The 12,106-nt window shown below is 43.2% G+C and overlaps 2 protein-coding genes across 3 annotated transcripts; both read left to right on the top strand.

Annotated features, from left to right (window-relative positions):
* Positions 1 to 729: 729 nt before the first annotated feature.
* On the top strand, positions 730 to 4,609 carry LOC129601795 (uncharacterized). 2 transcript variants are annotated; one of them, XR_008692282.1, is made up of 12 exons: positions 730 to 875; positions 993 to 1,104; positions 1,512 to 1,629; positions 1,692 to 1,748; positions 1,970 to 2,065; positions 2,136 to 2,373; positions 2,430 to 2,768; positions 2,931 to 3,017; positions 3,113 to 3,445; positions 3,580 to 3,689; positions 3,948 to 4,321; positions 4,466 to 4,609. XR_008692282.1 is itself a non-coding variant. In XM_055500694.1 (10 exons), the coding sequence occupies exons 3-10, from the start codon at positions 1,515 to 1,517 to the stop codon at positions 3,626 to 3,628; spliced, it is 1,314 nt and encodes a 437-aa protein (XP_055356669.1). In that variant the 5' UTR covers positions 730 to 875; positions 993 to 1,104; positions 1,512 to 1,514; the 3' UTR covers positions 3,629 to 3,921. The 2 variants fall into 2 exon arrangements, 1 of the variants encoding a protein (XP_055356669.1); XM_055500694.1 differs by lacking the exons at positions 3,948 to 4,321; positions 4,466 to 4,609 and having other exon boundaries at positions 3,580 to 3,921.
* A 1,612-nt stretch (positions 4,610 to 6,221) lies between these two features.
* On the top strand, positions 6,222 to 11,427 carry LOC129601793 (uncharacterized). Its single transcript, XM_055500692.1, has 15 exons — positions 6,222 to 6,699; positions 6,768 to 7,342; positions 7,457 to 7,945; positions 8,574 to 8,804; positions 8,903 to 9,071; positions 9,183 to 9,221; positions 9,301 to 9,396; positions 9,451 to 9,504; positions 9,562 to 9,660; positions 9,715 to 9,801; positions 9,856 to 10,044; positions 10,127 to 10,195; positions 10,297 to 10,433; positions 10,511 to 10,894; positions 10,988 to 11,427. The coding sequence occupies exons 4-13, from the start codon at positions 8,598 to 8,600 to the stop codon at positions 10,407 to 10,409; spliced, it is 1,122 nt and encodes a 373-aa protein (XP_055356667.1). The 5' UTR covers positions 6,222 to 6,699; positions 6,768 to 7,342; positions 7,457 to 7,945; positions 8,574 to 8,597; the 3' UTR covers positions 10,410 to 10,433; positions 10,511 to 10,894; positions 10,988 to 11,427.
* Positions 11,428 to 12,106: the final 679 nt, after the last annotated feature.

Genomic DNA, 12,106 nt, shown 5'->3' with positions numbered 1-12,106 from the left:
GCAGAAATTACCTGTGCTCAATCATCGGTGTGCTGACTTACTTACAATTAGATTCGAGATTTTGAGTTTTTTAAAATTCGTGCGCAGCTTTTTGGATTTTTAAATATTTTTGTATCGTTCCGGCATTTTCTAGAGCAGAATGCTTTATATACAGTAAACGAAACTAGGAAACCGTTTGCGCTCGCAACATCAAATTACTGAGATATGGCGAGTTAGTACAGGAAAATGATCTTGTTGTGGGCCGAACTTGAGGTCATTTATTAGTATTATTATTATCTGACTTTCTGAATTGACGAAATTATCTAACTTTCAGAAACGATACTGTGTTGGTGGCACGTGAACTTTCTGGCTTTCGCTTAGCTCCCCACAAATACGGACCGACAAATTGATGAAGACAAAAATTCCCAACCACGAGCAGTTATACCTTATTGAGCAATAATACGGCGCTGCAAGAGGGCATGCACAACCCCTGCCGATAATAACTTGTTCCGCTTACAAACAGAAATTCTCGGGGATAGTCGCGAGAATTACTTTATGTGGCGTTAATAAAAATCTAAGCGCGTGAACTTCTGCTGTTTCCGCTTGTTTCAGCCCACCGGAAGTGCGTCATCGTCACGTGCAGCGTTCGGTCGGTAGAGGGCGCTGTAGCTGTCACGTTCATGCTGAGACATGCTTGCAGATTGTCAAAACTCCAAACCAGCTCCAACCAGCCGTTGATGCTGAACGCTGCGTATTGCACAGAAGGCCAAAACTGATTGGTACTAGTTATAAAACTTTAAGAATTCCGGAGCTCCGACAGTTCTAGAATAGTTTCGTTTACTCAGATTGGAATTTTAAGTTTCCCAGATTGTGGACCTATCATCACAAGTCAAGCCGTACGTCATACTGGAGTGGCTGCAGCTTGCCACAGTTTATTTGATCGCCAGTTTCCTGACGGCATAGACTTGTGTAAGTGGTTGAGTGGCGTTGTTTTAGTTGGGGTTTTGCTGCAGGTTGAGACGATCGTGGGACGTTTCTGGAGCATCCGTGTTTGCAGCTGTTTATTCATCGCAATAGACGAGATATTTTTTGGGCTGCTCATCCATTCGTGCTGTGCCTAGTCAGGTTAGTCGTCTTTTGCAAAAGTTGGTAATATTGGGTTTTTTGCTCATGATCGCATTTCGACTGAACCAGTTTAATTTTACGACCTAGTACAATTCTTCGGATGATCACATAATGTGGAAATTAGGAAAATTCGGAGCTCCGATGGTTTTTAATGTTGATGTGCGTTAATTTCTTGATGGCTACAAGTATTTCGTATCTAGTTTTTATGACATTTTTATCTTAAATTGATAAAATCTCCAAACTGATCGACATCGACCGCGGAAGGGTGCTTAAGAATACGATCAGTCGTACTGACGCTAATCAACTCTCAGGCGACATTCGGTATGGCAGAATCCAGCGAAGCGCTTTTGTACGATATCATCGGATCTGAAAATCAGAAGCGAAATTCTAAGTTTTTTTAATTGCAGAACATGTTTCCGGCTTCAAGCATGGAGCATTTCAGTGCTCATCCGCCCCCAGATCCCAAATATTCGGCCAGGTTCCGCCGACGATACACCGGAGCCAACTACCATCAGCCGGACCCCGGTATGTAGTGAAAACACATCGGTTTCAGACTTGGATTAGAGAGTTGTAATTTTGTTTCTTAGGTACACAAGGCCTGGAAGTTCTTACTGCGACGGGAGAAAGCGTGATTTCATTAGAAGGTAAGTTAGTTTCAGTACTGCGTGCGAGATAGCGCTGTTTCGGTTATCTGCACAGTCAAAATGTTGCCTCTGAATTCGGAATAAATCTTTGTTATTGTTATCGAGATTTCGTAAATTAAATTTAATACGTAGTAAGCGCTGAAACGGCGATGTTTAGGTTCTTAAACAAAAGTTAAATTATTATTGTTTGTTTCATCTGTCTTGAGATTTTCAATTTGTAGGCGGTCACTACCTGACGCGTGGAGAACGGTTCGCACGGCGTATTGGCCAATATTACGCGCGAGGAGATTTCGGGCAGAGGAAAACGTTGGCCACGTGTATGTATAATTAAAACTTTGTGTATGCTTTTGGTGTGATGTTGATTTAAAAAGTTTCTGATGCTTCTAGCCACGCAGACGTGGAAATTACCACCTGTTCCAGCTGCAAAGATTCCGCAAGCAGTGTCATTCTATGTCAACGTTGCTGGACTCCACGTCGCTGTTAAGAAGTACTTGTACATTCCTGCAGATCTTGTGCGACGGTTTCCATCTATTGGGAGCTCCCAGGAAATCGTAGGACGCGGGGTTGAGAAACGTATTTATCTGAGTCATTACCAGATAATTCGTCTGTTGAAAGCTATTTCAAAGTACGTGTATCTGACGTCGGTCTACTCGTACTATTTTTGTATCGGTTGTTTCGCAGGGGTGAACCTACCGACGACCATCGCTTTGCCTGCGGCGTTTACTCCCAATGGATGTATTCCAAGTGGAACGCAGACCAGGCTGTTGTGTTTATTGAGCTTATTTTCGACGCGGGAGCTCCCGATGCGCTCATCTTAGACTTGTGTCGACCTTGCGGCGTAGCGTTGAACGGGATTCCTGACGTACGCACAATGCAGCAGTGGATGAATGCTTTTCTCACAGCAGCATTCTATAGAGGTCGTCTTGAACTGGCAAAGCAGTTAGCTATACGCATGGATTTGTATGGAATGGCTGTAAATATCCAGAAAAAACTGGACGAACGTCGTGACTATCATTTCTGGTAATTAAAATTTCAAATTTTAATTTTTAGATACACCTTTACTTTTTCGGTCAATAAGTTAGTGGAGTTACTGATCATATTTTCTGCAGCGGGCTATGTTATGATGCTTAAAGTAGCAGCCCCTTGAAAGTCAATATTTTATTTTGTATTATTTACTTACAGGGATTACGACGCAGCAGCTACTTTTGTCCGACGGGAGATGCGGGACGACATGAAGATGCAGTTGAAAATGCGGGAGAAATCAGACACGTATGTATTTACCCAAATTTTATTGGCTTTTATTTTACATCGTGCGAATGAGGAGTATTTTGTATTTTGACAACAAAAATTAATTTTCATTGTAGACCGCTCACTAACCATCCGTGTGCTTACGCATCAAACCGGTGCAGGGTTACGGGCAGTGTTCCATTTATAAATCGTCATATCAGTATTTGCGCTCGTAAACTGCCGGAAGTCAACTGCATCCCGTGCCGCGATTGTGGATTGCTGTTACCGCCCGGAGCTCCGGATGCACTCCACAATCTGCGGCACTCAGCGAATTGCGAGCGGCGTACCGTTGTCTGGACCGATGATCTTCTGCATACGGATGTTTTTGAGAAGCCACCGTTCCTCCCGCTGGGCCGCTGGGGCAGCTGTATCTGGTGCCGGCTGATAATGTTGACCGACTGGTTTGTCAGGTAAATAGTATATTTTAAGATTATGTTAATAAATTTTAATAGTATGTTTTTAAAATTAATATTTTTCGTCTTTTTTTACGGTTGCTATTGCATGCACAAAAGTGGGTACAAAATAATTCATGGTTGTTTTGTAGGTGTTCGAGCATTTGGCTGATTCCGGGCGTAGTTTCATGCTTCGCTTGAGCGAAGTGCGCCGATACTGAAAAACTGAAAAGAGGAGCTCCTGTTTTTGGTGTAAAGTTAGGTGTGAGTTTTCATATTTTCTCCCGAGGCAGGACAGCATTATGCCGTTGTGATTGGTTATGCGATAATTCTGTCATTTTTCCTGCTCATTTGACTTTTTCTTACTTGCCCATTTGACTTCTTTTTTTGCTTGCTTTCTCACAGTTTCCGCGGCTGCGTACTTTTGTTTGCTTGTTCTGCAATTGTTGTTGTGTGACTGTGTCCTGAACCTATTTGCTTGTGTGGTAATGAACATTTGTACGAATTCTGTACTTTTCAGGGCCATATTTCTTGAAGTGCTGCAGACATGCGCAATTCTAATCGGATGCGTTTCGATTGCTGCAATATGTGACTTGTTGTAAGAATTGTAACCTTAGTGTCTCTCATGTTCAGTAGTGGCTTTTAAATTTTAACTGTGCTTCTACCTAATTATCGCGGCTGTTAGCTTTTGTGGAAGTTGGTGGGTATGCCGGTTCGCGGGAAGGATACATGAATTCAGTGCCAAATACTACACGGTTAAATCTGACCAAATGTGGTCATCCGGAGCCTGATTCCTTCGTCATGCTGCGCGATATTCGCGACCCTGGGATGCCGTGGTTGGGGTTTGTTATCGGCCAGACGCTTTCCTCAATATGGTACTGGGCTGCTGACCAGGTAAATTATGTGGTAGAATAAAAACTAGGGAATTTATTGTTTTGTATAAATTTTGTAACGTCAGTTCAAGATGTAAGTAATGATTGATTTTCGGGGCTGTTAATAGAATTAACAATAATATTAATCGCGTTTTGTGTGGTGTAGATGATGGTGCAGCGTGTGCTATCCTCGAAAATTATATCGGATGCCCAAGGTGGCTGTATTCTTGCTGGAAATATTTGAGATTGCTGCCATTGTTTATTGTGGTCATGCCCGGTATGATTAGCCGTGTGTTGTGGCCGGACGAAGTGGGATGCATCAATCCAGACATTTGTGAACCGATTTGCGGGAATTGTGTTGGTTGCAGTAATACTGCATGCCAAAACTCGTGATGCGTCTAATGCCGGCGGGACTGCGCGGGTTAATGATAGGTACTTACATAAATGCTGCACTGGTGAACGATATCTTGTGGCTAGTTAGAAAAATCGTCGGGTTTGCGCTACCACCGTAACAGTTTTATTACCAAACTGCGCGCTTTAAACTCGTTAACGTTAGCAGCTTCGTACCGCACGCTAAGTTATAATTATAATTGTTCTGTAACGTAAATGTTGGTATCCCTGGTGTCCGACTTGTCTGCTATATTCAACAGTGCTTCCAGCTTACAGTGTTTACTATTGATGTGTCGGTACGAGTACATCAATAAATTTTAGCATTTTTAATCACGTGCGGGCTATATGCATACTTATTGTACTAGTACAGTGCGTTTCGCAGGTAGCTTAATCGTTGAACTCTGGGCAACAACAAGAATACTTAAATAAATTGTTGTAATTAACGTTCTAATTAAAATCAGGAGCTCCTATATTAAAGAAAATATAGACACTAGATGCACACTAGATTGGCGTTTGAGCCATTATAGAAACAACCAACTCATTACCAGATCTGTCTTGAATGAGCATGCCGTTATTGCGAACAGAACCGGTTTTTAGAACGGCCAGCTGATTAGAAATTTTGACACAAGTATAATTTTTCTGAAATAAAGTATTATTCAGGAAACTATCTTTGCTGAACTCGTAATATCTCCATGCTTTCCTCTGGAGAACGGTAGCGATGATGAATGCTGCTCTTCGGTTCACTAAAATTATAGCCCGTGCAATGTACGGATTGCCCTTTTGATCCAAAAATACTGAGTCGACGTGGTTTTCTTTTCTTTTATAGGAAGCAATATCCAGGCGCGAACCAGATTCTGTGATACATCGCTGGTATGTCAACAGCTGAGGAGCTCCTCTTAAAATTCCCAATCCGTGAAGGTAGGCATACACCGGACGATCTGTGGCTTGCAGTTCTTCGATCGATTTTCCTTTTCCACACAGATATGCCGCTCCCGTGAGCGACTTCAGTTTTATTGCGCTTGCTGGTAAGTTCTTTGTCAAAGACTGACGCATCCGTTCCACTTCCGGTGTAACGTTGTCTCCAAAGCACGCCATCAAAAAATCAGAAGAAAGTCCAAAGGCAACCTTTCCAGCGATTTCCTTGTGCTGCTCGTTGGCCCCTTTCAGGTGAGATTTCATCTTTCCTACGTAGTCTTCATGCTCGAAAGCCCAGAATGATGTTGGATGGCCTAATAGATACACGTATTCGACCAGATGGCAGCACATTTGGTGCAAATTATACGACATGCTTCTTTTGCCAAAAGTTTGTTGAATTTCTAGGCCAAACTGGATCAGTAGAGCGGAGGTTTCCAGCAGTCCAGCTTCAGTGATATCCTGACCGAAAAGATACTGTGTGGCGGCAGCAAACTTTGCGTACATGAGGAGCTCTCTTCCGGCACAATTCCGTGCAAGCAAGGTAAACTGTAATACAACGTGAAAGCCATGTACATGGAACCTTTCCACTGGCCTATCTCATCTAACGTTTTAGGCTTCCGTAATGTAGACGGCGGTTGCAGTTTTTCTAGGAAAGAATTAATTTTTTTCCTGTTATCTGGCGTTAACTTCCACGCTGTTCCCTTCAAGCGATACTCCATAAATTTCTCCTCCAACCCTTCGAAGCACAAGTGCATAGGCTCTACCGGCATTTGGGCAGGTAAGTTATAATCTGTCAGTTTCATTAGCTCAGACATTCCTTGCAGTCCAATAAACTCGTGCAGTTGATCAGGAGCTCCTAAAACTGCTGCACGCGCACGCGCTCGCTCTTTCGTAATCTGAGCATCTCGAAGTTTTGGTAGACGGAATGGCGCCTGCTTTGAATTTACCATTGGGTAGCATTTTATCGTTCTTTCGTCTACGCCAGGATTCAAAAGAACCCTTTCCCCAGCATATTCACAGTGCACGCATCCAAAGTCAGCCATGAAGGAGCTCATATGCGCAATCGGCCATCGTTCCTGGCTGTCAGCGATATAAGTAAGAACTCTCACAGGCAGTATTTTTTGTTCACCATTTTCCGTGTAAATAATGCCGTTTTGTTCCAGGTCGAGGAGCTCCTCCATAACTGGATGTAGAAGTGCCTGCTTCCAGTTCGCGGGTTGCTGCCATTTTTGTTGAAACAATTTTTCACTTTTGTTCCATAGTCCTAGAATGTGCGGGGTTGGCCGTTTGTTTTTCACTGGTAAGTGATAGCTTAAAATCCATATATTTGATTTTGACGATTTCGCTGTTGCCGCTCCATCGGAAAATAGCGCTATCGGAAGAAATCGTCCAAGCTTTCGGGCATAATTTTTATAAATCTCACCATCTGTAAAAGAAGTAATGCAATCTTCGTCTTGTGCTGGCACATTGTAGGAGCTCCTAAATTTGGCCGACTGCGCTAACGCTGTTATCCTTGGCTTCAATGGGAAATGCACAAAGGTAAACAGGCTGAGTGAACCTTTCGGATACTGGCTTTCGCATTTTGGGCAATTGGTAGTTCCTTCGGTCCGCTGTTCTGCGCCAATGTAACTGCCACACAAAGGGCATGCAACATGGAGGTCGTATTTTGGGAACATATTTCTTTTTCGGAGTCCCGCTTCCAGTTGGTACAACGTTCTGGGGAATTTGGAATTTTCAGGTAACAATAAAGAAATTAAATTCAGCAACGATTCCTGCGCGTCGTAAGATATGTTAGACTTGTCACAAGTCTTTAAAAATAATCCCAAAAATTGACCAATTGTGATTTTAGCAGATGGGACAGGAACACGATCCCAGTCGTCGTGGAGCTCCACGTGGACTTCTTGTGGTTGTTGTTGAAACTCATCATGATCTATAACGATAGTATTCTCGGCTGCTAGTGTGCTACCAAATAGATCTACTCGTACCATTTTCGCCAGGTTCTGCCGCAACAGTTTCAATCAACTCTTGCTGATCGGTGGCATCCACCCCGTCAAGAATTTCTGCCCAGTCGTCGAGGAGCTCCTCACGAACTTGATGGTTTCCTGCGTAGCACATAGCGGTTCAATCACACTTCCGTTCCAGATATATCAAGTATTAAATTCTTGATGAATTTGAGATTTAATATATCCGGAACAGCTGTGTTACTTGCCGTCGCCGATACCACCATCATCCCGATAATCAGCGCCCAAAGCTGCTTCTGGAATTGTGGTTTTCCGTCTGCGGTTCCGGTTGGCATGCTGCCGAATGCCAACTTTACGCCTCCTGCGTTCCATTTCACAAGGTAAACGATTTTATAAATCAATTTTAACTTTAAAATAGTCAATGTACAACTAAAAAATAAACAAACCTTCCTTCCAGTTATGATTAAAAATAATTTCTTAAATGAAGAACAGTTATTTTCACCTCCTTCTCTACGCGGGTGGATGTGGCGTGCCGAAGTTGCGCGCGGAGTCGCGAGCACAGTTTTGAAGGGGTTTCTTTGTGTGCAATATTAGCATATTAATTCCCGCTTCCGCTGAGTTTTGAGCGGAAGTCTTACTGGGAACGTTTCCTACCCACCGTTATTTATGAAGTTTTAAACTGTATGTTTTGGAAATAACGGCTAGCTTCACGAGTCACCAGTGACATCGATAGCTTTATCCGCGGAGCTCCGTTTTAGTTGTTTCGTTTCAGTTGCTTAAAATGTTGTTTCTGACTATTTTATTTTTCATGTTGCAGAAACTGAGTTAGATTTTAAAGTACACCATTTTTTTGATCGCTTATAAAAATGTGTAGTAAAGTTACGACTGTTCGGCAGGACCAGAGAATAAAATTTAATGCCTGCGTTTGTCGTTTAGCGGCAAAAGGAGGTAATTCTGTATGCATGCAAAATTCGCCGATATTATTTGCATAGCCGCGGATATTTTCAGGTGCTGTTATTTCATTGTTCCACGATGGAATTTATCATGTTTCGGGAGCTCCCCTTTTCTGATATCAAGTATTATTACGCGGCAAAGAATCAGTTTGATGACGACTTTGTTCCGGGCGATAAGTACAAATGCTATTTTCCTGAATCGAAGAAGGACCACGTAGCCGAATTTGTTGGATGGTTTCCCACGGAAGAGCGAGCCGAAATGCGACTCACCGAGTTGCAGCAGCGGGTAAATATTATTACGAAGTGAATATTATTAATAATTAAAGTGAATTTTTAAGATAAAGTAGTTGACTATACTTTGTGTGTGTGTGACTGTAATTTAAGGACGGCAAAAAGTCTGGAGCTCCAGCAAAGCGCCGGGCGACAAAGATGACCGACACGGAAATCCACAAGAAGGCGAAGCAGCCGGACGATAAGCAAAGTGGCTGCCAAAAACCGCTAACGTTTCAGGAGCGAATGCGACAGAATGGCGTTGTGCTGGGGAATTTAGCAGGCAAGTTAAGAACCGTGCAATCTGTCGCTTGTTTAATGGAAGTGTAGGAGCTCCTTGCGATACTTTAACTAAAACATTTAGAAACTAATTTACATATTGTTCCACGCACAGAAAACCGTAGTGGTGGCCATCAACCGAGCACGTCCACAGGTAAACTTTCCTAACCTGTGCAGCTAATGTGACTGCATATTTAAAGGGTTTTTGGCAAGATTTCTGTTCGGTAAAATAGGGATCACCAGCCTGGCATCAAAGGAGCTCCCGTTGCCAGTGAAGCTGCGTGGAAACACACAGCTGCCACACACTTTGCCGACAACTTCAACCAATGGTAGGATTTGCATTTTGCATCACCATTAATTTTGCATAGCATCTGATTTTGCAGATCATTCGAACCGGCCGCTGGAAGAGCCGTCTGCTTCATATACGGAATTGAAACGTCGGAAATTCGCGTGCAAAACTATTTTAAATAATACAGCTGTTTTAATTTTTCTAGGAATGCAGCCACTGCAGTGTCCAGCGGCAGATGTATCTTTTGATCGTAAAGTTGGAAAGTCGACTGACTTTTACAATTTATGGGACACATTAAGCACTGGTATTTAAAATCAATTAAACAATTTAAAAATTTCAAGGAGCTCCTTTTTTTCAGATGGTGCTTGGACAAGCCAGACTGATTTAGTGGAAAAAATTGCTTTCGATGTTAAACAAGCGGAACTGGATCGCGATGCATCATTCGGTTAAATTTAAAGGGAAAGTTTATGTCTACGGCTAACAAAATGGCATATTACAGAAGTGTGGGAGAACGCTGCTGTCCAACAGCAAAAGGCGCAGGGATTGTCGGAAGAGGATTTATACGTGGCATCTGACACGGAGATTTTTCGCGCCCTGGCCATGGCGGAAATTCCGGTGGTTGAAGATGGGCCGACTCGCAACACCGCCATCGTCACGTTTCCACAAGCCGCTTTGATGGGAGCTCCCTGTATGAAAACCATCTCGTATAACACGTTTGCTTTTAATTACAGCTGTGCATATTAGTGATATTACTGATTTCTGATTTTTAGCCGACGGGACTGCTAATAGCTCAGATGTGAAAGTGCCCACTGTACTCGTGAAGAACACAGCGGATATGCGTAAGTAATTAACTGAACACACCAGCGCTATTACTTTTCTTGTTAGCTGCTGCTTTGATATTTTTTAATCAACATTTTGTGACTTTTATGTTATTTTGTAGTGAAAAGGAGTTCCATGTTGTCCAGCTGCCGCAAATTTCAGACAACGCCGATTTGTTGGAGGAAGGGTTTCCAGTTAAATTCAAAGATCACCGTTGGAAATGGCCAGAAATAGGAGCTCCTGTTACGGCTGATGAAGGTGCGTTTCATCTCCTCCGTTTTGAAGTAGACTGCTATTTTTGTTGATTATTGCGATCGTTTAAAAACGTTTTACAGAATACTATATTCCTCTGCGCACCTCAGAGCGGGAATTTCATCTAAAGAATCCTCCGAGGGTGAATCGTTCTGCAATTACTCTGCGCGACCAGTTGTCTCCATGGTTTTTCCAGTTGGGAGGTCCCGGAAAGAAACACCTGGACGTCGCCTTTCCTGCCGTTTTTGTGGACGATGATAGCCATTTTTTAGAGGCTCAGTTTCTTAATCGAAAGATCACCGCAGAGAAGTTTTCGTGGTACTTGATGTCGCGAATGATGGGAGGAGCTCCTGGCCTCATTCGTTTGGCGACGCTGTACGAAATGCACAAACAAACTGCCACTAACAAGCGGCAGTATAACTTCTACGAAAGAGTTTTGGGAATTGACTTCTTCCGTTCTGTTGACAGTAAGTGCTTGTGCGACTCCTACTACGAATTTGTGTAAAGTAATGATTTTTATGAAAATTTATTTTAATTAAGTAAATCTGTTTCCTTTTCAGAAAAGACTCGGGATTTAATTCGCGCTATGGTGCCCACTAATTCGGGTGGCGCTGAAGCAGCTGCTCGCGCTGCAGTAATTAAAGGCCTCCCGGAAATCCCCAAATCCATGCAGTCCCACTTTGGCCATAAGTTTGCCAACTGGATGGATAAGTTCAAGGAACAACACGAAAGAAAAAGAGCTGTGGACCGCGCATTTTTCTAACCATCTAAAGGAGCTCCTATTGTGGTGGTATTTGTTGCTATTAAAATAAAATTTTGTTCCGTTACTTCGATGCCTGCGCATTATTGATATTTCTTCTGTTTACGTATTTCTGTTACCGGCGGTTACGATTTTATGCTGTTTATATGCTGAGCGTTGGTCTTATGATTGGTCGGTTTGTGCGTGCGCGGTACGGGCTGCTATGCCGTTTGAATGCTACGATAAAAGTTACTGAATTTGGCGATTGGAGCATTTATTTCAAACCCAGCCAATAACTAGCTAGCAGTATGACGTCATTACACACGCCTGCCAACCACATAACTATTTCTGATTGGTTTATTTCTAACCATATAGGAATCGGATAAAACACGCGATGCACCAATGCGAGAGCGGACATAGTAAACAGTCCCGTTGATATGTGGAGTCATATTCTCGCAACGAGCTACGATCTCACTTTTTTCGGCAGGGAACGTCCGATCCCACGCTGCCCCATGCCTTCACTGCAGCGGTTTCTTCCAAGATTCGGGTGCTTTAACGTGATGTGGCTTTAAAGGCAAAGTAGGGCATTCCAATCTGCATGGCACGTAACATGAATGCAGAAATGCGGTGTGGGCTGGCGGGAAGAATCGCACCAGGGTCACACTGATGGTTGTTGCGTTAATATAGCGACTGAAGAGGGTGGCCGCGCGGGGGCAGTTGTCGTTGTCCGCTGTGAGTTACCGCTGGAATGCAGTTGCCGGCAGTTTTCGAAGGAGATGCTGGGGTTTTTCTTCCTACTGCAGGTAGCTCAGCAGCAACTGTCACAAGGCACACACACTATCTGTACAGGCACAAACACATTTGCTCCACGAACCTCAGCTATTTTTTTAACAACAAATTCGAGTTCACCGATGTTAATTTACCTCGAAAACCCGTTTCA

Source organism: Paramacrobiotus metropolitanus, unplaced genomic scaffold (genome assembly GCF_019649055.1).
Source record: "Paramacrobiotus metropolitanus isolate TYO unplaced genomic scaffold, Prichtersi_v1.0 Parri_scaffold0000278, whole genome shotgun sequence".
In the NCBI taxonomy this organism is placed as follows: Eukaryota; Metazoa; Tardigrada; class Eutardigrada; order Parachela; family Macrobiotidae; genus Paramacrobiotus; species Paramacrobiotus metropolitanus.
Note: the sequence above shows the minus strand (reverse complement) of the source record. Positions and strands in the feature narration are given on the sequence as shown.